This window comes from Rissa tridactyla, chromosome 19 (assembly GCF_028500815.1).
Source record: "Rissa tridactyla isolate bRisTri1 chromosome 19, bRisTri1.patW.cur.20221130, whole genome shotgun sequence".
NCBI classification, from domain to species: Eukaryota; Metazoa; Chordata; class Aves; order Charadriiformes; family Laridae; genus Rissa; species Rissa tridactyla.
Window position 1 is genome coordinate 5,472,463 of NC_071484.1, and position 21,476 is coordinate 5,493,938.

General features: G+C 61.3%; 3 protein-coding genes across 9 annotated transcripts; all 3 read right to left on the bottom strand.

Moving 5' to 3' along the window:
• Positions 1-365: 365 nt before the first annotated feature.
• On the bottom strand, positions 366-7,597 carry LOC128919185 (membrane primary amine oxidase-like). 2 transcript variants are annotated; one of them, XR_008469853.1, is made up of 5 exons: positions 5,929-7,597; positions 5,545-5,830; positions 4,661-4,790; positions 3,875-4,497; positions 366-1,151 (listed from the first exon to the last, which is right to left on the bottom strand). XR_008469853.1 is itself a non-coding variant. In XM_054224312.1 (4 exons), the coding sequence occupies exons 1-4, from the start codon at positions 7,496-7,498 to the stop codon at positions 4,195-4,197; spliced, it is 2,289 nt and encodes a 762-aa protein (XP_054080287.1). In that variant the 5' UTR covers positions 7,499-7,597; the 3' UTR covers positions 1,158-4,194. The 2 variants fall into 2 exon arrangements, 1 of the variants encoding a protein (XP_054080287.1); XM_054224312.1 differs by lacking the exon at positions 366-1,151 and having other exon boundaries at positions 1,158-4,497.
• A 1,166-nt stretch (positions 7,598-8,763) lies between these two features.
• Positions 8,764-20,765, bottom strand: LOC128919186 (membrane primary amine oxidase-like). Of its 4 annotated transcripts, XM_054224315.1 has the most exons (5): positions 13,033-13,875; positions 12,300-12,900; positions 10,204-10,489; positions 9,865-9,994; positions 8,764-9,358 (listed from the first exon to the last, which is right to left on the bottom strand). In XM_054224315.1, the coding sequence occupies exons 1-5, from the start codon at positions 13,867-13,869 to the stop codon at positions 9,074-9,076; spliced, it is 2,139 nt and encodes a 712-aa protein (XP_054080290.1). In that variant the 5' UTR covers positions 13,870-13,875; the 3' UTR covers positions 8,764-9,073. The 4 variants fall into 4 exon arrangements, with proteins under 4 accessions (XP_054080290.1, XP_054080292.1, XP_054080288.1 ...); XM_054224317.1 differs by lacking the exons at positions 12,300-12,900; positions 13,033-13,875 and adding an exon at positions 20,719-20,765; XM_054224313.1 differs by having other exon boundaries at positions 12,300-13,875.
• Positions 16,372-20,760, bottom strand: LOC128919188 (membrane primary amine oxidase-like). Of its 3 annotated transcripts, none has more exons than XM_054224330.1 (2): positions 20,719-20,760; positions 16,372-20,286 (listed from the first exon to the last, which is right to left on the bottom strand). In XM_054224330.1, exon 2 carries the CDS (start codon positions 18,133-18,135, stop codon positions 16,411-16,413), a length of 1,725 nt encoding a protein of 574 aa, XP_054080305.1. In that variant the 5' UTR covers positions 18,136-20,286; positions 20,719-20,760; the 3' UTR covers positions 16,372-16,410. The 3 variants fall into 3 exon arrangements, with proteins under 3 accessions (XP_054080305.1, XP_054080306.1, XP_054080307.1); XM_054224331.1 differs by lacking the exon at positions 20,719-20,760 and having other exon boundaries at positions 16,372-18,357; positions 18,554-20,705; XM_054224332.1 differs by lacking the exon at positions 20,719-20,760 and having other exon boundaries at positions 16,372-17,169; positions 17,302-20,705.
• Positions 20,766-21,476: the final 711 nt, after the last annotated feature.

The window sequence follows — 21,476 nt, forward strand, 5'->3', positions numbered from 1 at the left end:
CTTCGGGGGCGCATGGAGCGTGGAGCGCTCCGGCACCGGCACCTTAACCCTTCCCCGCACCGTCCCTCCCTGCAGCACCGGGGGGATCCCGCGGCCCCTGCTCCTCCTGCCGCCCCATAGAGCAGCTCAGCTGCTCCTGCTGCCCCCCGGCCATCGCTGTTAGCAGGGGGGAGGCCGAAGCACCCGCTTGCTATGGGACCCCACTGCAGAGCTGCCGCAGCCCCCAGCGGAGACACTCCCCCCATCCCTCTGCCGTCACCCCCAGCACCACCAGAGCATCGCAGGGATGCCCGGGAGCACGGACTGGGCGGTGGGGTGGGGTGGGGGGCAGGCTGCCCACCCCCTCCACCACCACATCAGCTGAAACCTCTGGCTGATGAAAGAAAACCTTGCTGCCACGGCGTTCGCCAGGCTGATTTATCCAGGGCTCCGCGCGATGGGAAAACTTTGAAAGCCCGAGGGAGCGAGGCTCGGGGAGCTGCTGGCTGCCAGCCACCTTCTCCCGATCTCTGGTGTGGGGTTAAAGGACCTTTGCAAATGAGGTCCCCTGGGAGGGAAGGCATTCCTCCCAGCACGGCTCCCCTGCCTTAACCCCCTCCTGCACCAAACTGCCCCGCCAGACCCCGGCTGCGGGGACGGAGCCCAACACGCCGCTCATCCCGCCGGAGCCGGGTCCCTGCCCGTGGCCTTTCCCCCCACCCCAGCCACGCCGCAGTGTGGTGCCGGCACCGCAGCTCTGTCGTCCCGTCCCTCCCTGGGAGGTAACGGTGAATGAGTAACACGGAGAGATATTTCCAGGAGCCCGAGGACACAGGGTCAGCCTGGCAGGAGGAACCTCCTTCTCCAGCTCTGGCCGCGCAGCCCCATGGCGGCGGCGTGGGGAGCCCAGCCAGCGCCCGCCGCAGCGACGCAGGCAGCTGCCCCCGCCAGGGGAATGGGCAACGGAGGCGTTAATGATTAGCAGCCAGTGAAAATGCATCACTTATCTCCCTCCTCGAGAAAGTTCGGGTCAAGATCCTTGAACCGCTGCCCCGGTGCTGTTTGCCAGGCGCGGAGCGGGCGGAGGTTGTGTCCAGCGCCGAGTCCTGCCCGCAAACAGCGGGTCCTGCGGCCACCATTCTGCCTCCTCGCCTGCACGGGCGCCGCGGGGCCTAAAAGGCAAAAACACGGCAAACCTTCCTCCTTGGAATAGAGGCACGTGCTCTTGGAGCTGCCAGGCCGAGGAAGAGGGATGGTATTTGCAAACGCCCGAGCTCTGAAGGCACAGGGAAAGGTGGGCGCAGGCAAAGCCTGACCCTGCGCTCAGCATCCTTGTCCCAGGCTGGCCGGGTCCCACTCTGTCCCCAGGGACGGAGCGTGGCTGGAGCATCCTCGCCGTGCTGGGGAGCCCCAGGGTAGTGCAGGGGGGGAGGCAGCACCAGGGGCTTCACGTTGGTCCGTGCCATTTCCCAGCTGCCCTCAGTGAACGGGAAATGTGTGGGAAGGAGAGGACGAGGGGCAAATGCTGCAGGATCAGCCCCAGCCACGGACACATCCCTCCCTGTCCCTCCCATCCCGGCCTCGCTGCGCCCAGGGGAGATGCACCCAGGTGTCCCAGCCCCCGACTGAGCTCCCAATCTACAGGAAAAAAAAAACAAAAAAACAACAAAGCAGAAGTTTGCACGGAAATCGAATTACTCTTGCAAAACAAATTCCCCAGCATCTCATCCCCGGGGTCCTCAACCCAGAGTGGCTTTGGCCGGCGTGAAGGAATGCGACAGACTTGGCTTCCGCGTTCAAAAATATTTTGAAACAGTCAGCAATAAATTCTCCCCGAGAGATTTCACAGCAGAAAATGGGGGCAAAAGGTGTTGGGGGAGGGGGAGTGGCGTGCTCCGGTCGCCTTGGAAAAAGTCACTGCAGGAAAACTGGGGCCGCAGCGGGGAGAGTCTGGGAAAGGGGACAGGAGCTGCCACCTCCTCCCTGCCGGCGGGCGCGGGAACGAGCAGAACGCTGCCCACAGAGCCGTGTGCCAGCGGCGCGGCGCGGGCCAGCGTCCCCTGCACGGGGGCCAGGTTGCACGTGCCACAGGACAGGTCTGTGCCGGAGCTGCCGGGGTCCGTACGGCAGAGGTCTCCCAGCGCTGGCTCCGTGTCCTGCGCTTCAGGTGCATCCCCGGCCTCGCAGACGCCGCACGGAGCTGGGGCTACAGGGGCTGCTCCTGGGTACCATGAATGAGGTTTTGCACCCTGGTCAGTTTGGCTACCGGCTCTGGGAGCGCCATGCCAGGCTCTGGCTCATCCCCTGCACCAGGCAGCCGCGCTGGCAGTGCCGCCGGCCAGGGACGTGCCTTGCAAACTGGCCGGGGTGGCTTTCCTGGGGGAGGAATGGGGCCAGACTGGGGGTGCTCTGTTTCTGGCACTGGGGTCTGAGCGCAGCGAGCCCGGCAGCGGCTGGCAGCCCAGGAGCCTGCGGTGTGCCTGCGGTGACAGCGGCTGGCTCGGGGACACGGTGTCCCCGCAGTTCCCAAGGCACCGGATGCAGCTGCGGGAGGCGCGGCACACGCGTGTGCCGTAACGTGATATGCCGCACGCGGTGCCAATGGTTCATCCAGAAAGTTCCCAGCTTGCCGCAAGGTCTGGGGCCGTCGGCGAGCCGGGTCGCTGGCAGCTCGGGAGCGCGCCTGCTTGCGTCAGCACACGGGCAGAGTCCAGGCAGCGCTCGCAAACACCCGGGCACACAGCGGCCAGCACCGAGCCGGCTGGCGGCCACCTTCCCCTCGCAGGGAGCATCCTGCCTGCTCCCCCGAGCCCTGGAGGTGCCTCTGTGGCATGGTCCCCTCTGTCACCCCAGGGAGCGCCGCAGCCTCGCGCTGAGCCGTGGCCCGGAGCTGCCCACTCGTGCCCGACATCCCCTCCCTGCGCCGCAGAGAGACCAGCCGGCTCCCGAACACCGCCGCCGTTATGGCTTCTCGAGCCCATCGCAGGGTGGCCCTGGGCAGACCCAGTTCCATGGCGAGGGTTCAGAGGGGATGATGCCCACCCCCAGGATGTCCCCTCAGGGACACGTTGGCCAGCACTTGGCAACTGCAGCCACATGCCAGGGCCGGGCCGTGGGGCTGGGGCTGAACCGCCCTCGCCAACCCCTCCGTGCGTCCAGCCTGACGCAGCGGGGATGGGCTCTGGAGGCTGCGGGATCCCACAGCCCAGGGCTGTGCGCACAGACGGGCAGCAGCCAAGGCCAGGACCAATTAACGGGGAGTTACACATTAACTCCCTTGTTTGTCCCATATTCCCTGTCAGGAGCCTCCCACCAGCACCCGGGGGCCAAGAGCATGGCCGGAGCACGCGCCCGCAGCCGTGCCGGGTGCTGTACTAGCCCTGTGGCCCTTGGACCCCGTGAGCGCCGGAGCTGAGCCAGGACCCTCCGTTACAGGGCACCAGCGCCCACAGCCTCGGCAGCCGGCAGGAGCCGCAGGAGCACCCATGAGCTACACAACAGTTTGGTCAGGAAAAGCAGCCGAGTGCCCGTTTATTGGGGAAGGGTGGACATGGGCAGCGCAGCCCAGGGAGCGTGTGTCCCGTGCTCCTCCCGTGGGCTCCTGGCGCAGCCCGACCCACCGTCCCCGTCCCCAGGGCTTGGCACCGCGGCAGCAGCCAGAGCTCAGCAGCGCCTGGGCCCCGGCAGCCCAGGACCTGCAGTGGCCACGGGACCAGGGTGGACAATTCGGGCTCCCCACGGCCCCTGGGCTGCGGCCGGGCCACAGCGGCTGCCATGCCGCCCGCTCCCACCACCCTGAGCAAACCCTCGGAGTGGACCATGGCTCCGAGGGAGCCGTGGGTTGGTGCAGTGCCCAGCCCCGGCCGGCGCCATCGCCCTGTGTGCCCCGACCTACCTCGGCGAGGTGGCAGGAGCCCCGCCGGCCCCAGCGGAGGAGAGCGGCCGCGGGCACCCCGCAGCCCTTTGGGTGTCCTCCTGGATGCGGTCTCCAAAAAATCACCCCTTGGGGCTGTTTTTCAGAGGCTTGGAGTCTGCCTTTGGTCGCAGTCCTGAAACGAGAGCTGAGCTCCTCCGAAAACCTGACCCTGAGCACGCTGCGTCCCGGGGACGGGGAACGCAGGCCCCGGTGCAGTGGCAGACCCAGCCCGCGTCCCACGCCGGGCACCGGCCACCCGCCCGCGCCGGCGGGGATGGGGCAGCGGCAGGCCCGTCCCGTCAGAGCCCGCCGGGCGGCAGGGCCAGGCTGAGGTTGAGGAAGCCCCCGTATCGGAAGGGGGGCAGGCGGGGGGCGCAGGCAGCGGCGGGGGGCAGGCAGGCCAGCGGGTTGGCCCCGCACGCTCCGGCGTCCTGCTCGCCGCTGAAGTAGACGCTGTCGGGCGAGTTCACCGAGGGGTCCTCGTCGAAGTAGTTGTAGGGTCTCAGGAAAAAGCCGACGCCGTTCCCCACGGTCACCGTGTTGGGGACATCTTCGGCGTGGGGGACGTGCAGGAACCCCACGGTGATCCAGGCGACCAGGTCCTGGGCAGGAGGGAAGCCGGACACCCCGTCAGGCTGAGCGGGACTCTCTAGCCTGGTGGCCACCCGTTTTGGCCACAGGATGGGTGAAACCTCTGGCCAGGGCAGGAGCCGGAGCGGTGTCCACAGTGCTCGACTCCCCTCGTCCCGGGCAACCCCAGCTCACCTCGTTAGTGATGGTCTCGTTATCAATGAAGTCGGCAAAGACGACGGTGGGCGTCCAGGGGTCGTTCTGGTTGTAGACGCTGGTGCTGGTGGGCTCCTCCTCCTTCCGCCGGGTGACGGCCAGCTGGTACCTGCCGGCACAGGGAGCAGAGGGGCTCATCCATGCCGGTGCAGGGCAGGGCGACTGCGGCATCGCCGCCGGGGGCTGCACCGGCAAACGGGGGCTGGAGGCACCCTCAGCGTGTGCCTGGGGACACGGTCTGTCCTGGGTCGGGGAGGGAAGGGGCTGGCAGGGGCCAGCGTGGGACTGACGGGCAGCAGCCCCGGCACTGTCGGGCTCACGGAGGTTCTCTCGCTGCCCGTGGCCACTCCGGCACGGCAGGGAAACACGAGCGTGTCCAGGCGCGGAGGCTGCTGCTCGTTGCCCGACACACTCGCTGCAGCCGCGGCCACCTCTAACTCCCACGGCCTCCCCCAGAGCGTGAGCCCTTAAATTTCACCCCGGCATTAAGCCAGCTACGTGCTCGTCCCAAGCGTTTTCCAAAAGACATTCTGTCCTTGCATGAAGATGTCAAGACCCAGGGATGCCAGTGCTTCCCTTGGGAGTTCATCCTACAGCCTGGTTGCCCTCACAGGGAAAAAAACCACATGTGATTGCTCTAAATTAATCTTATCTGGGGTCAGATTCCTGCCTGTGAACTGTTATGAACAGATGTCGTTGAGCAACTTTTTTCAAGGAATTTTCAGAGCCAAAAAAATACGCATGTTGGCTGTTTAACCCTTCCCTGCAGCCCGACACAGGCTTGCTGGGGGGCAGGAGCAGCTGGGGACATGGTGGCAGCGGGGGGACAGGGATGGGACAACCACATGCGCCCCAGCACCCACCTGCCCCAGCTGATGGATCTCTCCATGGGGCTGCTGGGGGGCAGATGCTCCCCGGCGAAGCTGACGATCTGGACCCGGTAGCTGCGCGGGTGCCCCCACTTGTTGGGCTTGGAGCTGGTAAAGGAGAGGTAGCGGGGCATGGGGGTGTTGAGCAGGAACGCCGCCTCGCCCTCCCTCTCCAGCCTCTCCCTGCGGAGGTATGGCCGCTCGATGGTGTGCTGCATGCTCCAGGGGTCTTTCACGAGCTCATACTCCATGTCCTGGGTCTCAAGAGAGTTCAGCTGCCCTGGGAAGCAGAAGCGAAAACCCTCTCGAGCTCCGCGCCCCGGGCAGAGCTGCAGCCCACAGCGAACCGCGGCCGCACACGAAGGCACCCAGACCTACCGTCGACATCCAGGTCCACCTTGTAGTGGATGTGGTGGAGGTGCATCGTCCCCAGCGTGTGGGGCCCGACCCTGTTGCCGTAGTCGGTGCCTCGGCCATGGAGGAAGGAGGAGCTGATGTAGCCGGTGGCGTGTACCCGCACCTCCACAGCCCCGCTGCCGTGGAACATGAAGTCCCAGATGTAGTCGTAGTTGATGAGAGTGGAGACTGCACGGATGACCAGCGTGTTTTTCCGCAGCCCGCCGTAGTAGAAGGAGTGTGAGTCGGAAAAGTGGCGCCGCAGAGGGAGGGCAGCGTCGTGCTCAAAAATGCAGAGTGAGTTTTGGTTGGTTTTGGGGGTCTCTGACTCCACCAGGTAGTGCCGGTCCACGTAGGTCGCTGTGTAGGGGCAGTCGAGGCCCCGGACAAGCTCGTAGGCAAACCTGCCGATGCCAAAGCTCCCATCAAAGTACCGGGTGGACATCCCCCCGGGGCAGTTGGAGCCGTAGAGGGCTAAGGCTTCCTGGAGACTCAGCTCATAGGCAATCCTCTCCCCACGGAACCTGATGTCAAAGAGGCGCGGGCCGGTGTTGGGGTTCATGCCGAAGGCGATGCTCCAGCCCTGGAAGGTGACGCGGTTGTTCCTGACGCTGTAGCGGGGACCCTGGGGCTCGTACTGCAGCGGCCCTAGGGACCCAGGCGGGTGCCGGGGTCTCATGGAGCCCAGCACCACTTCAGCCTGGGGCTTCTCGATCCTGACGACCTCCAGCAAGTTGGACTCAAACGCATGCTCCAGATCCCCCGTGCTGGCAAAGTACTGGCCATTGTAGAAGACTTTGCGCAGCCGCCAGCGGGAGACGTGGAGGTCCCCGTGCTCCACCAGCACCTCCAGCCCCACTGGCGAGAGGTAGTAGCCGGTGCCGGCCACGCCGCGGAAGAGGACAAACCATGTCACGCGGTCGCCGGACTTGAAGCCCCGTGGGGCCGTCGTGAGGATGGCCAGGTCGGTCCCGTCGGACTCGCAGCACGCAGCGAGGAAACGGGGTGCCTTTCTCAGCTCCCGCTGGATGAGGGCGTTGATATCCACGTACTCCTTGCCGGTGACGGGTCTGCGGTGGTACGGCACCTTCCCCCCGTACTTCTGCACTGTGACGTCCCGGTGATACACCGGCGTCGGCAGCGGACCCACCACGTACTCGGTGACATTGGGGTCCGGCTGGTTCCCAAAGTAGAGCACAGCCAGCGCCTCCCGGCGGGGGCGAGCCCCCCCGCCATCCAGGAACCGCAGCACCTCTGCCTTGGCGGGGACCTGCACGTCCACGGAGGCGATGCAGTTGTCCGAGGGCTTCGCACGCGAGGCGTCAACCAGCTGCACCCCAAGGCTTCCCTGCAGGTACCGCACCACTTGCGCCAGCTCTTCGGGTGTCAGATCCGCAAAGACCAGGCTCTGGCCGTCATCGGGATCCTCCTGCTCCGGGGGCTGGTGCTGGCAGGTGCTGGGGGCTCTTCCTCTGGTCAGCAGCACACAGACCAAAGCAAATATCGTGGCTAAAGCCAGAACGAGGAGGATGAGCACAGTTTTCATGTTCATGTCTGCCGAGGCACTGAGAGCTTCTGAAGTCCGGCAGGGCGGGTTTCCAACTGCAGAATCCTCCCAGCGACCCACCGACAAAAGGGGCTGGGTTTGGTTGGGTTTCTTTTTTCCCCTCGCTTTCTCAACAGGGAACAGCCTGGAGGAGCTCGCAGAGGGATGTTCTCAGACATGCCCGGGATTTGCTGGGAACCATAAAAGGCAACTTTGCTCTGCTTCCCCCAGCGGGTCATAATTTTCAGTAAACTTAATGCTTCTGCATCCGTCCTTCCCCTCTTGTCCCACACGCTGTGCTTCAGACCTCGGAGAGGACAGATCTGGTCACTCTGGGGGGAAATAAACACATCTCCCTGCACCTCCTTCGCTCAACCCTGCAGACGCAAACAGCCAGGGGCAGCGCAGACCGCAAGGACGATGCTCCTCTGCGCAGAGCTGCTGAGCGCGGCATCGTGGCCCCGTCCTGCCAGGGCTCTGCCTTCGCCAGCGACGGCCCTGCAGCCTGCGCAGAGACAGCGCAGCGTCACGCGCTGCTGCCAACGACCCACGTGCGGGAAGAAACCGTCCTGCAGCCGGGAGGGAGGGAGGGATGCGATGCTCGTCACCTCATCAAAAGTGCCTCCTGATCCTGGGATACGTCCTGCCACAGACACGGGGCTGCGAGGAGGGGGACGAGGGCTCCAGAGCCCACGTGGGGAAGGGGCAGCGGCACTGGCCGTGCTGCACCGACAGCAGCTGCGTGGCCCCCGCGCCCTGGCTCGAGCGTGAACCCGGCCACCATCGGGCTGCCACGGGCCGGGCTGGGCCACAGGCTGCCCGCAGGGCTGGAGTTGGGCTGGTTGGCGCAGAAGTGCCCGTGGGGACAATGCTGGCGCAGGGACAGCGAGACCCCTCCCCGCAATAGTCCCCTCCGTTCCCCTCGCCTGCGCCCAGCGGTAAGCGCCCGAGAGCTGCAGCCCGAGCGGGTCCTGGCTGGCCCCAGCCTCACGCCGAGCACCCAGAGCTCGGTGCCAGCACCCGTCTCGGTCCTTCCCCCCACCCAGACCCCTGGGACTCCCCCACCCGTCCCTCCTGCCCTTCGGCTGGACTGTCCCTGCGCCCGACGGGTGCCCAGAGCCGCGCTGCTGGGTGGTTTGTGGATGCAGGAAAGACGGCGGAGACCCAGCACCGTGCCCCGAGCAGACACTGCTGTGAGGCGTAAGAACAAGACATTCGAGAGAGCACTGGACCAGAATCATTTTCTTTTTTTTTTTTTTTTTTTTCTCTTTTAACCTGAGATAGGCACTACGCAGCACTTGCTTCTACAGCAGAGGAACTGGATTTTCTCCAGGCTTCCCTCCTGCGACAAACTCAAATTCAGCAGTTAACAGAGATAACGCAGACTCCCGTCTGGCATCATGCCAGGAAGATCATGCTTCCCTTTTAAAGAGCACTATTTTAAAAGCAACGATAAAAAGTTAAAGTCATCAATTGAGACGACTTCACTAAAAAAAACCCAAAAAAACCAAAACTGAAAATCTGAGACAGAACAGTCAACCTGGTGCCTCTGACTGTGTCTCCTAACGCCGTCCTGTAGCGTCAAAACCTGCTCATGTTTTGGAAACCGTCGTAGGTGAATGGGGGGAAGTTTGGTAAACAAGAGGCGGTTTTGGGCAGGCAGGCAAGAGGGTTGATTTCACAGGCCGTGAAGTCCTGCTCGCTGGTGAAAAACACGCCATCGTGCGAGTATATGGAGGGGTCCAGGTCATAGTAGTTGTAGGGTCTCAGGAGAAAGCCAACCGAGTTTCCCACCGTCACAGTGTTGGGAATATCCTCAGAGTGCGGGATGTGAAGGAAACCAGCGGTTATCCAGGCGACCAGGTCCTAGGGCAGGGAAGAGCCACGAGACCACAGTTATTTCGGAAGCTTGCAGTGGCAGTGACCGAAATCTGGGCAGGAGCCATGGGAATTTACAGGAGAGATGGAGGGGACCTCCACGGGCATCAGCCTGGCCGCGTTCCCATGTGCTGATCTTCCAGCTCCGGGAAGGATCCCCTCCCTTCCCCAAAACCCTGCCCGTAGCCGCAGGGCATCCACCCAGCAGAAGGGCCCTTGCCCTGACCCTTGCGGCCAGGCCCTGGCCTCGCAGAGGTGTTCCTGATGTTCTGCCAGCATTTCTCCGTAGGGAGAGACGAGCTCCTGCTCCGCACCCTGATCTACGCGCGCTGAGCGGATCCACAGGAAAGGGGATGCTCAAACCCTCGTTCCCCGGGGGCGGCTGCTCTCCCAGTAGAGCCCCTGCTCCTGCAGGCGATGCCGGGGTCGCTCGGCGGCTCCCGCTTGGCCCGGCGCTGGGTATTACAGCTCCGGCCCTGGGGACCTCAGCTCACCTCGTTAGTGATGGTCTCGTTGTTGATGAAGTCGGCAAAGGCCACGGTGGGCGTCCAGGGGTCGTTCTGGTTGTAGATGCTGGTGCTGGTGGGCTCCTCCTCCTTCCGCCGGGTGACGGCCAGCTGGTACCTGAGGACAAGAAAAGAGATGGGAGCAGCCCCCGGGGCAGGGCAGAGCTAGAACCAGCTCCTCCGAGAGCCTGCAGAGCAGAAGCCTGCTCCTGCGGAGTAACCCCAGCCCAGGAAAGCGTCTGCCCGGTGCCTCCCCATCAAGGAACACCCATGCCATCCCTCCCCCGCTCTCTGAGAACCTGCTGTTCCAAGTCCGAGCAGCCTGACCTTGCCCAGCTGATGGCCCTCTCCATGGAGCTGGCTTCGGGGATGTGGTCCCCCGCAAAACTGGTGATCTGGATCCTGTAACCACGCTGGTGGCCCCACTTGTTTTTGCTGTTGGCCGCGAAGTAGACGTATCGGGGCATCTTCGACTGGAGCCGGAAGGCAGCCTGGTCCTCCGTGTCCAGGACTTTCTTGGTGAGTCGTGGCCGCTCTATCTGCTGCTCGGGGCTCCAGGGAGCCCGTGTCATCTCAAACGCCATGTCATGGGCCACCAGGGAGTTCTTCACCCCTGCAAAGCAAAAGCAAAGTCGCTGAGGAGCGTCGCCCGCAGCCCCCTGTTCCCCACGGAGATCGCTGCAGCCGGAGCTCGCTCTCCCCATCCTCCCTTCCCAACTCCGGGCTCCGAGCAGCGGCTCCTGCCCGCGAGAGCGGCTACTGCTCCGCAGCTCCACGGCGGCACGACTGTACCTCGTGTACATCCACCCATGGCTGTGGCTGAACGACTGTACGTTTGACCCAGGCAACACCACGCTGTGGCAGACACCACCATCCACGGGGACTCTCGCCCTCCGAGAGGGACAAGAGCCTCATCCCAGTGCAGAAGAACAGGTTTGCTCCCCAGTGCAGGCACAGTCTAATTAACTCAAGCGCCCGACGGCCCAGACAGCGCGTTTGCACTCCATCGGCATGTGTCCCATGAGCTGGAGAGCACTGGGAAGGGCGCGGGAACATTTGCACATCACACAACTGGAGCAGCGGCAGAGCAGTTCTGGTCTTTCCACAAAGAAGAGTCGTGAGCCGGAGGCTCAGAGCCACAGGAGGGGCACAAGGGCAAGGAAATCCGGGGATGAGATGGCAAAGAGCCGGCTGAGAGCCCTCATGGGCCAGCGGGGCTCTGGCAGAAGGGCCAGTGCTGGCCCCCGCTGCCCGTCCTGGCCGGAGCGCACGGTGTAACACCCCCCGCTCCTCTCCCCTCCCCTCACGCGTGTTTCCAGCTTGCGCCAAGGCCACCGCAGAGCTGGACCTCTGGCCACCCTTGGGCCTGAGCCCCGGGACCACCACGGGGGTCAGTGTCAGAGCCCAAGCCCCACGGAGGAGGATCCACAGCCAGCAACCGCCACCGTGCTCATTCTCCTCCCTTTTCTGATGTGAAGAAAACTCCCAACCCCACACCTCCCCTTCCAGTGGCAGTAGCGACACCGACTTCATCTGCCTTTTCCCCGTTCTTGCAGTTTTGCCATCCCCCATTTTTTACCCAAGCGCTCAAAACTCATCCTAAAACCATCCGGAATGGCCTTTAAATTTGTGTTTCCCAACTGAAAGGAAATTGGGATATTTTTAATAGGTGGCTGGAGCATGCAGCAAACGCGGTTGCAGCAGCCGGAGCGCGAGGACAGATTTGTGGCATCAACAGTAGGGGAAGACCGAGAAAACTGCAGCCGACGCTCCCATTGCTGTGAGCAAAGGATCCCTTGTATGAAGGATCCCCGGCAAAACGCAGCCCAGCCCTGGCTCGGAGCTCGTTGCCAGCCCAGCATCCGCCTGCGGTGCCCGCAGCCCCACGGCGGGGGCGGCCGCCCATCCCGTTTGCACGCGAGCGGGCAGGAACAGCTCGACAAAGCTGTAGGAAGTAGGAATGTGAGCTGGAAACCACATCCCAACAAACCAGCTTGAGCGACGCCGACTATCGTCTGGGGCTGGGGAGAGGGGGAGGGCGTGGAAGGAAAAATCCCAAGTTCTGCAGAGCCCTGGAGCCATTGAGGGCCACAGGGCAGGGTCGGGGCTGGGCCCGTCGGCCCAGGCGGGAGGGGAAGGACCCTCCCCATGGCGGGCAGGGGCCGGGCACAGGGCAGCGATGGCCTTACCCAGCCACAGCCCTGCACGGAGAAACCGCAGGGGACAGAAGGGGAACCTTTCCCTGTAGGACACCAGCTTCCCACTGCGCTAAAAACAGAAGGGAGGCAGCTCCGTGTCAGCGCACCATCCTACCCCACACACGGAAAGCAAAAACTATGTAAGGACCAAAAAAAAATGCCAAGTTTGGTGAGTCTAAAAGGACCCAGGGAGGGCACAAAGGAAAGACAAAGACCCAGACCTACCTCCCACATCCAAGTCCACTTTATAGTTGATGGAATGGGTGCGGATCGTACCCAGCGTGTGCTCCCAAACCCTGTTGCCGTATCGCAGACCATCCCCATGGAGAAACGATGAGCTCGCGTATCCCGTGGCCTGGACCTTGCCTTCGATGGCCCCGTTCTGGTAGAAGATGAAGTCCCACACGTAGTCGTGGTTGCCCACGGTCGCAATGGAGCGAACGACCAGCACAGAGTTGACCAGCCCCCCGTAGTAGAGCGACTGCAAGTTGGAGTAGTGGCGCCTCAGAGGGGAGCCCAGGTTCTGCTCAAAGATGCAGAGCGAAGCCTTTCTCTTGCTGGGGCTCAGGGTCTCAGACAGAGAGTGTGTGTCGACGTAGGTGGCCGAGTATGGGCAGTCGACCCCTCGCACCAAGGGGGACGTGTAGCGCCCGATGCCAAAGCTCCCGTCCATGTACCTCGTGGACATCCCTCCGGGGCAGTTGGAGCCGTACACTGACAACGCCTCTTGGACGCTGATTTCATAGGCAACCCTCTCCCCCTTGTGTCGGATGTCAAACAGGCGCAGGCCCGTGGTCACGCTCATCCCAAAGGCAAAGCTCCAGGCCTGGAAGAGGACGTGGTTGTTCCTCACGCTGTACCGGGGACCTTGGGGCTCGTACTGCAAAGGCAACAGCGTGGCCGCCGGGGCTCGCGGCTTCATGGACGAGAAGTCCCCATCCCGCGGCGCCTTCCTCACCTTCTCCACGCTGATGCGACCCTGCACGTAGGCGCTCTCCAGCTGGACCATGTCCCGGTAGTACTGCCCATTGTAGAAGACCCTGCTCACCGCCCAGCGGGAGATGTCCAGGCTGCTGTGATCCACCAGCACCTCCAGCCCCACCGGGTGCACAAAGAACCCGCTCACGTTCTGGAACACGATGAACCAGGACTTACGGTCTCCAGAGCGGAAGCCATGAGGAGCCGTGGTCTGGAACGCTACGTTGGTGCCGTCATACTCAAACACTTCTTTCAGGAAGGTCGGGGCTGCAGCAAACGCCACTGTCTCTAAGAATGCTCCCACCTGCTCATACTCACTGCCCAGCATCGGTCTGCGGTGGTACGGCACCTTCCCCCCGTACTTCTGCACTGTGACATCCCGGTGATACACCGGCGTCGGCAGCGGACCCACCACGTACTCGGTGACATTGGGGTCCGGCTGGTTCCCAAAGTAGAGCACAGCCAGCGCCTCCCGGCGGGGGCGAGCCCCCCCGCCATCCAGGAACTGCAGCACCTCTGCCTTGGCGGGGACCTGCACGTCCACGGAGGCGATGCAGTTGTCCGAGGGCTTCGCACGCGAGGCGTCAACCAGCTGCACCCCAAGGTTTCCCTGCAGGTACCGCACCACTTGCGCCAGCTCTTCGGGTGTCAGATCCGCAAAGACCAGGCTCTGGCTCATGGACCCCGTCTTCTCCACGATGTGGGGCTGGGATTCACAGCTGGGTGATCGCCTGCCCCTGCTCAGCAGCATGCAGGAGAGAATGAAGATTATCACCCCAGCCCCGACCAGGAGAACGTAGGGGAGTTTGGGGTTCATCTCTGCGAGCGCAGAGAGACAGCGCGCGGGGCTCGGCGGCAGGCTCCAGAACACGTCCCTCGCCGACCGACCAGGCTCTTAATTCGTTTGCCGACTGTGGGCGTAGAGGCGTCACTTGTGAGGTGGGGTGGGAGCCTGGAGACTCCAAGAGCAGATCACAGGTCCCGGCCAGTTCAGCCTGTTTCCTCCCCACCCCAGACACACCGAGGAAGCCACTGGGGAGCCGGTGCCTGACTCACTCCCCAAGCCACTGATGGGTTTCTCCCCTGCAGGGTGACACCCTGAAGATCTCCATCCTTGGTCTGCCCGAGGGGCCTTTGCTTCTCCCAGCGTCTCCCAAGTCACCCCATCCCATCTCCCACGGGAGCACAGCGATGCGGTGGGCACCGGATCCACCCCTCCCGCACCCCGGTGCCCTGGGACCAGATCCGTTCCCCCGAAGGGCTGGCTCCCAGCGCCTCCATGTTCCAGGAGCACCCAAAACCTGCCAGCTCCCAGCGCCTCCATGTTCCAGGAGCGCCCAAGACCTGCCAGCTCCCACCGCCTCCATGTGCCTGTTCTCCCCATCGCCTCCAAGACCCTCCCAACCCTGAGGGAAGGGACCTGGCAGCTCCAGCCCGGCTCCAGCTGTGGGCAGACTGGCCGAGATGGGAGGAAGCTCCCTGGCAAGAGCAGGTAGCGCCCACCGAATCCCTGGCAGTAACTGCGGCCGCACCTGGAAGAGCGGAGGCTGCAGGACGACTAACAGGACACATCGTCCCCATTCAGCCATCCCAACCCCACTCCAGCAGACGCGATCCTCAGAGAACTGAAAAGGTTACTGCCAGGAAACCGTTCGGCACTCCTGACCCCGTGCGACGGACCCTCCCGGGGAGGAGAGCATCGAGCAGCCCTTCAGAGGCAGCCACCACGGGGCCGGGGTGCCCGGGCCACCCCGCAGCGCTGCGAGGCCACTGCTCCTCCACAGCCACCAGCCGCTGCAAGGCTGGCCCCACCGCTGCCAGCCCCACGCGAGGCGGCAGCGATGCATCACCCACAGCCCAGGACAGCGTTCCAGGGGTCGTGGTCCACTTCACGCCCTCCTGGCGGAGACAGTTTGAGGAGGCAGGAGATGCTGAAACCCCTACAGCACCGGGTCAATTTGCCACTCTTGCGACGACGTTAATTTAGGAACTTATGTTTTCATTCTCACTTCCAGCCAGGGAATAATTGCCCCTTTTTCCCTGCAGGTCCCACACCAGCCTCAGACCAGCATCCAAACCTGTGCGGGAGATGACCCAGTTTTGCCTTCCCGGCGCTCGGAAGGCAGGGATCCTGCCGGGCACCGCTCAAGTGCCCCGCGTGGCCCCGAGCCCTGCTGCTGGGGACGGGGCCCCCCCCTCTCTCGCTACGGGAACAAGTCTGGGATCTTACACAACTCTTCTCAAGAGCGTTTTTTGCAGCAGCCAGAGCTCGAGGGCTGTAAACAGAGCAGGGAACTGAGCAGCGCAGAAAAGGACCTTGCCACCACGGAGACCTGCATTTTAGCATGTTTTCAAGCCTTGCTTACAGGAAGGGAACCAGCATCAGTCCCATTTTGGACCATAACGACAGCAGCAGCAGCACCTTTCAAGGCCACACAAACCGCTGCATCGCAGGCGGGTACAAGAGAGGACACGTGCTGGGACCAAACGCTCGCAGCGGAGTCAGCCGCAGCCTGACGTACGGAGTTCTCCGATTACTCCCCGCCATCCAGGAGACAGCACAGGTTACTGGAGCTGCATTCCTCCTCGGGCTGGAACGGACGCAATCCGCTGCCTACCCGCAATCTCTTTGGTCCCGTGCAGATATTAAACAGTCTCCCCCTACTTTTCACAGGAGCGGGTTTCAGTCACAGACGCCTGATGCTGCCAGGCTGTGCCCCCAGCACCACCACTGCCCTCGCACCTTCCCGGACTGCACTTACTGGAACGGCCTTTAAGGGGAAGCAAATCTGTCCTTTGGGGCTGAGCATCCTTGCGGCTCCCAGGGCGGCTGCCAGCACTTCACCGCTCAGCCCGCCAGACGGTGCAGCAGGAGCTGCTCCTGGACTCAAATAACCCTCCGCGGGGATCCGCTGCCAAAGACCGTGACTCTGTGCAGGAGCCGGGGAATTCACTGGCTCACTGCAGCGGCTTTGTATCCGAGACACGGGATCCAACTTACAAGTGTTTCCTCAAAAGAGAAACAGGGACGGAAGCTGCACGAGCTCGGCCCTGTAGAGCACCAGCGCAGCCACCCTGCTTTGTGCTGAGCAGTCGGGACACAAAAAGGACTTTCCCAAGCGAGAAGGAGCACCAGGACCAGCGTCAGGCGCAGGAGGAGCAGGCTCACGCCTCCAGCCCTGCAGACAGGGCTGCGTCTGCCCGGCCATGCCTATGGCAACACGCGCTCTGCCAGACGTGAGGCCTCAAGGAAACACAAACATTTTTCAGCTGCTACCTTTCATACTTTCCCTGGGCTGAACACAGAGCTCCCAGACGATTCACGCCGCCTTCAACTCCATGACCTTGACGGACTATTTTATACGTAGAAAAATAACTTTGCAATGAAAGAAGAGGTTAGGAGAGTGAAAAAGCAGAGTTCTGAGGTCATTAGGAGGGATTCCACAGAGCAGGAGGCTATCCCACCAGTCCTCTGGAGTTTACCAGTATAATAGCAGGCATTAGACCCAGACCTACCTCCCACATCCAAGTCCACTTTATAGTTGATGGAATGGGTGTGTACCGTACCCAGCGTGTGCTCCCAAACCCTGTTGCCGTATCGCAGACCATCCCCATGGAGAAACGATGAGCTCGCGTATCCCGTGGCCTGGACCTTGCCTTCGATGGCCCCGTTCTGGTAGAAGATGAAGTCCCACACGTAGTCGTAGTTGCCCACGGTCGCAATGGAGCGAACGACCAGCACAGAGTTGACCAGCCCCCCGTAGTAGAGCGACTGCAAGTTGGAGTAGTGGCGCCTCAGAGGGGAGCCCAGGTTCTGCTCAAAGATGCAGAGGGCATTTTTACTAACTCTAGAGACCTGGGAATGAGCGAGGTAGTGCACATCCAGGTACGTCGCTAAATAGGGGCAGTCGACCCCTCGCACCAAGGGGGACGTGTAGCGCCCGATGCCAAAGCTCCCGTCCATGTACCTCGTGGACATCCCTCCGGGGCAGTTGGAGCCATACACTGACAACGCCTCTTGGACGCTGATTTCATAGGCAACCCTCTCCCCCTTGTGTCGGATGTCAAACAGGCGCAGGCCTGTGGTCACGCTCATCCCAAAGGCAAAGCTCCAGGCCTGGAAGAGGACGTGGTTGTTCCTCACGCTGTACCGGGGACCTTGGGGCTCGTACTGCAAAGGCAACAGCGTGGCCGCCGGGGCTCGCGGCTTCATGGACGAGAAGTCCCCATCCCGCGGCGCCTTCCTCACCTTCTCCACGCTGATGCGACCCTGCACGTAGGCGCTCTCCAGCTGGACCATGTCCCGGTAGTACTGCCCGTTGTAGAAGACCCTGCTCACCGCCCACCGGGAGATGTCCAGGCTGCTGTGATCCACCAGCACCTCCAGCCCCACTGGGTGCACAAAGAACCCGCTCACGTTCTGGAACAAAACGAACCAGGTGATCCGATCTCCAGACTGGAATCCACGGGGAGCAGCCGTCAGGGTTGCTAGATTGGCTCCATCGTACTCCATTACTTGGCGCATGAAAGACGGAGCTGTGGGGAACACCTGGCTCTTTAAAAACCCTGCAAGCTGTTTGTATTCAACAGCCAGGGCTGGTCTGCGGTGGTACGGCACCTTCCCCCCGTACTTCTGCACTGTGACGTCCCGGTGATACACCGGCGTCGGCAGCGGACCCACCACGTACTCGGTGACGTTGGGGTCCGGCTGGTTCCCAAAGTAGAGCACAGCCAGCGCCTCCCGGCGGGGGCGAGCCCCCCCACCATCCAGGAACCGCAGCACCTCTGCCTTGGCGGGGACCTGCACGTCCACGGAGGCGATGCAGTTGTCCGAGGGCTTCGCACGCGAGGCGTCAACCAGCTGCACCCCAAGGCTTCCCTGCAGGTACCGCACCACTTGCGCCAGCTCTTCGGGTGTCAGATCCGCAAAGACCAGGCTCTGGCCGTCATCGGGATCCTCCTGCTCCGGGGGCTGGTGCTGGCAGGTGCTGGGGGCTCTTCCTCTGGTCAGCAGCACACAGACCAAAGCAAATATCGTGGCTAAAGCCAGAACGAGGAGGATGAGCACGGTTTTCATGTGCATGCTGCTGCTGATCCTGAGGCACTCCCAGCAGCTTTCGGAGCAGGGTTTCTAGCTGCTGCCTCTGTCAGTTTACTCTGCGCTGGATGGATTAGCACGGAAAGTACAAAAGACTGGGAGAGGCTAGGGGAGGAGATCTGAAATTCGTGGTGACCAGAAAGGGCAGATCTCCTCTCTCAGCTGCAGCCTTCTCCGTCCTCCTCCTCGAGCAGTGCCCTAAAAGAACTAGTGGAGATGCTGGGTCAGTGACTCAGACACATTTCACATAATTCTGTTACTTTTTCAGTCCAACCTAGCTTCCTGAGGCTGCCTGTAAAAACGAAGATCCTGTAGTCAGCCCGAGGTGGCTGGGACCAGCGTGAAGCTCTGACAAATTGGGAATTGTTGCCACCCTGTAGAATTTCACCTCTTTGCAACTCACCGAATCTCCTTGTTTATCAGGCTGTTTCCTTGTAAACATTCTCCCTGGCAGTGCGATTCCAACCTTGGAGTTACTTTTTATTTTATTTTTTAAAATCTTCCACGGGGAAGCCTTTGCTGAAAACACATCCACGTGTGTAGTAGCAGAGAAACTTTGGCAGGCGTGGAGAGAGGTAGCTCAGGATGAGAATCAGGCCCCAATGCGCTGTGAACAACTAGCTCTTAGTTTGCATCTCTGAACAGCTATCGACTAATTAATCCCACGGAAACAAGATCACGCGGCTTTCGCCTCTGCCTCCGATTCACGGATAAACTGAGGTGCAGCTTCTGAGAAGTTCCCTCAAGGACAAAACCATCCCGACCTGCGGCATCGGAGCAGGCAGCCACGGCAGTGCCCGCTGTCACGCTGCTGCCAGGATTTCTCCCAAAGGTTGTGACAGCTGCCCTCTGCCATCCCACCGGAGGCGCCTCTGCTGGTCTGGCAGCACCGTTGAAAGGCCGTGGCAGAACAAGAGGGCCAGACAAGAGGACTCGGTGCTCCATCCCGCCACGCGGCAGACGCTTGGGGTAGACCAGACACAGCGCGTTAGCTACAATCCCCGCCTGTCCCTCAGCTGGTGCTGAGAAGCACGAGGCATCCAAGACAACCAGGGCTGGAGATTCAACCCAATATTTCCACTCCTGCTGCCAGCCTCACCTCACCTCACCCCGGCCTTCTCTTCCTCCTCCCGTCAGAGTTTCCTGGTGGGAGACAGCCCCCCCCCAGCCTCAGCACTGCCTCCAGTTCTTCCTCTGCAGCGGATCTCGCCCTGGACTCGGCCCTCCTGCGGTTCTCCGGCCGTGCTTACCAGACAACCACACGGGCGGGCAGAAGGCCACGTTGCCATAGGACACACTCCATTATCCTCGCCACCGCTGGCAGCCTCAGCCTTCTTTAGCCCAGGCTGCAGCTGTGCAGGCCAGGGACACCCATGTCCACTCCGTGCCAGCACACGTCATCGCTGCCGCACCGACCAAAGCCTGCGGAGCCACAGCAGGCAATTCACGCGGCCGCTGCGCCAAAAGAGGGGCTCGCTCTGTGGCACGGACATGAGCAATGGGGAGAGAGGAGGGACGAGAAGAGAGCCTGGGCCACACAGGATGCAAGAGCTACGGGGCTCGGAGGTGTCCTGCCCTCACCGACCTTCACCTGGCCTCCAGTGGCAGAATCAGGTGCCTCTGAGTAGCCCCAAACTAAGCAAAGAAGCCCTGACTTCCAAGTCATTCTTTGGACAAGCGACGACAACAAGGTTTCGAAGATTACTTAGGGTTAGCTTAAAAGAAAAATTCCCTTTCGGTGTAAGCCTAGCACGTGGCATCCGTTTCACAAGAGCGCAGAGAGAAAGCGCCGTTGCCACCGTTCAGGTTTAGAGGAGAGCCAGGCCCTACCTCCTGCCTCCCAGGAATTCAAGCAGCCTTGTGCTGCAACACACACCTAACCACCGGAGCCAAGGCTGCAGGCACAACACTCACATCGACATTTCCTTAGAGAAATACAAAAGAGAGCAGATAGTTCAGTTTTGACTTCGCCTCTTGGTTTTGCATCCCGAGTCCCTAAAGGTCAAGGCGCAGGCTGCAATTACAGACGGTCACTTTCCAAGCAGCACAGCGGTAGTTTCAGAAAACTGGACAAACTCCACAGGCCTTACTGCCCCACAAATCACAACTCAGCCCTGCAGCTTGCCTGGGAGAGGTCTGAAAATAAAGTGTGGGAACACTCTTAGTCCTGTGCGCGTCGGGTGTTTGGGAGAAGAAAAAAAAAAAAAAAAAAGAGAAACCCTGAACCTGTAATGACATCCTCACGACAAACCACCCCGCAGCACACACCCCGGCTCTGCAGGATACGGGTGACACAAATGAAACTTCCTTGCGCTGCCTCTGCCCCGCTGCAGGCTACGTCCCGTGGATGCCACGTCTAATATTTAATACTGTCCATTTCTGCTGTACTTTTCAAGCTGGGGACTTTTAAAGCTTATTACAAGCAACAGAAGAATCAGCCTGCGCTTTCTGGGAGCTCTGTTTCTGAATAAACAGAACAGCCCGAAATCCACCTCCATCTTGCAGTAGAAATTTCAGGAAGCAGAGTAATTAACTGAGCCCGCAGAGCCAGGAGACCTGCATCAATACCTTATTGATGAACAGCGATCGGGTATCTTTAAGGGCAATTGCTTGTGTACCTTCTCCGAAAGAAGCCCGCAGCAGCTTAAAGCTAACCTAGAATTTAAAAAAAAAATAAATTACATGTCTCACTAACAGCAGCATAACTTGTTTATGACCTGTTTGGTGCACATACCTCTTCCCACAACTCAGCTCCCCAGCCTGATTAGCCCATCACGCTGTCCCGCACCTAATATGGAGAATTCACATCCTACCTGTGTTTATTTTGGCTACGTGGTTGCTTTTAGGTACTGCCCGTCAGGACCTCTTATATCGGCTAAATTGCCCACGTCTCCCAAACAAAGCAAGGAAGAGAGGAGCCTGCTGGTTTTCGCTCGCGCAGAAAGGTAGAGGTGGCAAAAAATAGTCTCCGAAATTTATAGAAACCAAAACCAGAGCCAGCTTTTGGCTCAAGGAAACTTGGAGTCAGCGACTGCCAGACAGCTGGGTAAAGAGTACAGTACAGAAAACCCCCTGCCAACTCTCCTGACACGGGCGAGACTTCAGCATACCCCAAGCCAGACCTCAGACTTCGGAGAACTCCCACTGCCATTCCCTCATCTCACAGGGCCAGCTTGTGTAAAACAGAAGGCTGGAAATTGCTTGACCCTTACCCATGCCGGCTACGTTTCTGGCAGCGTTTGTGTCTGCACACAACTGCTGTGCCCTAATTCTCCTCTCAAAGTTTTAACTGTCACTGCATATCAGCTGTCTCGAGAGCCTGTGCT

Coding starts and splice junctions, on each gene's coding strand:
- LOC128919185 (XM_054224312.1), bottom strand. CDS start 7,498: ATGAACATGAAAACTGTGCTCATCCTCCTCGTTCTGGCTTTAGCCACG. Junction 5,831..5,928: donor GGTGGACCTGGATGTCGACG/GTAGGTCTGGGT, acceptor TCTGCTTCCCAG/GGCAGCTGAACTCTCTTGAG. Junction 4,498..4,660: donor ACGAGACCATCACTAACGAG/GTGAGCTGGGGT, acceptor CCTCCTGCCCAG/GACCTGGTCGCCTGGATCAC.
- LOC128919186 (XM_054224313.1), bottom strand. CDS start 13,869: ATGAACCCCAAACTCCCCTACGTTCTCCTGGTCGGGGCTGGGGTGATA. Junction 9,995..10,203: donor AGGGCCATCAGCTGGGCAAG/GTCAGGCTGCTC, acceptor TCTTGTCCTCAG/GTACCAGCTGGCCGTCACCC. Junction 9,359..9,864: donor ACGAGACCATCACTAACGAG/GTGAGCTGAGGT, acceptor TCCCTGCCCTAG/GACCTGGTCGCCTGGATAAC.
- LOC128919188 (XM_054224330.1), bottom strand. CDS start 18,135: ATGCACATGAAAACCGTGCTCATCCTCCTCGTTCTGGCTTTAGCCACG.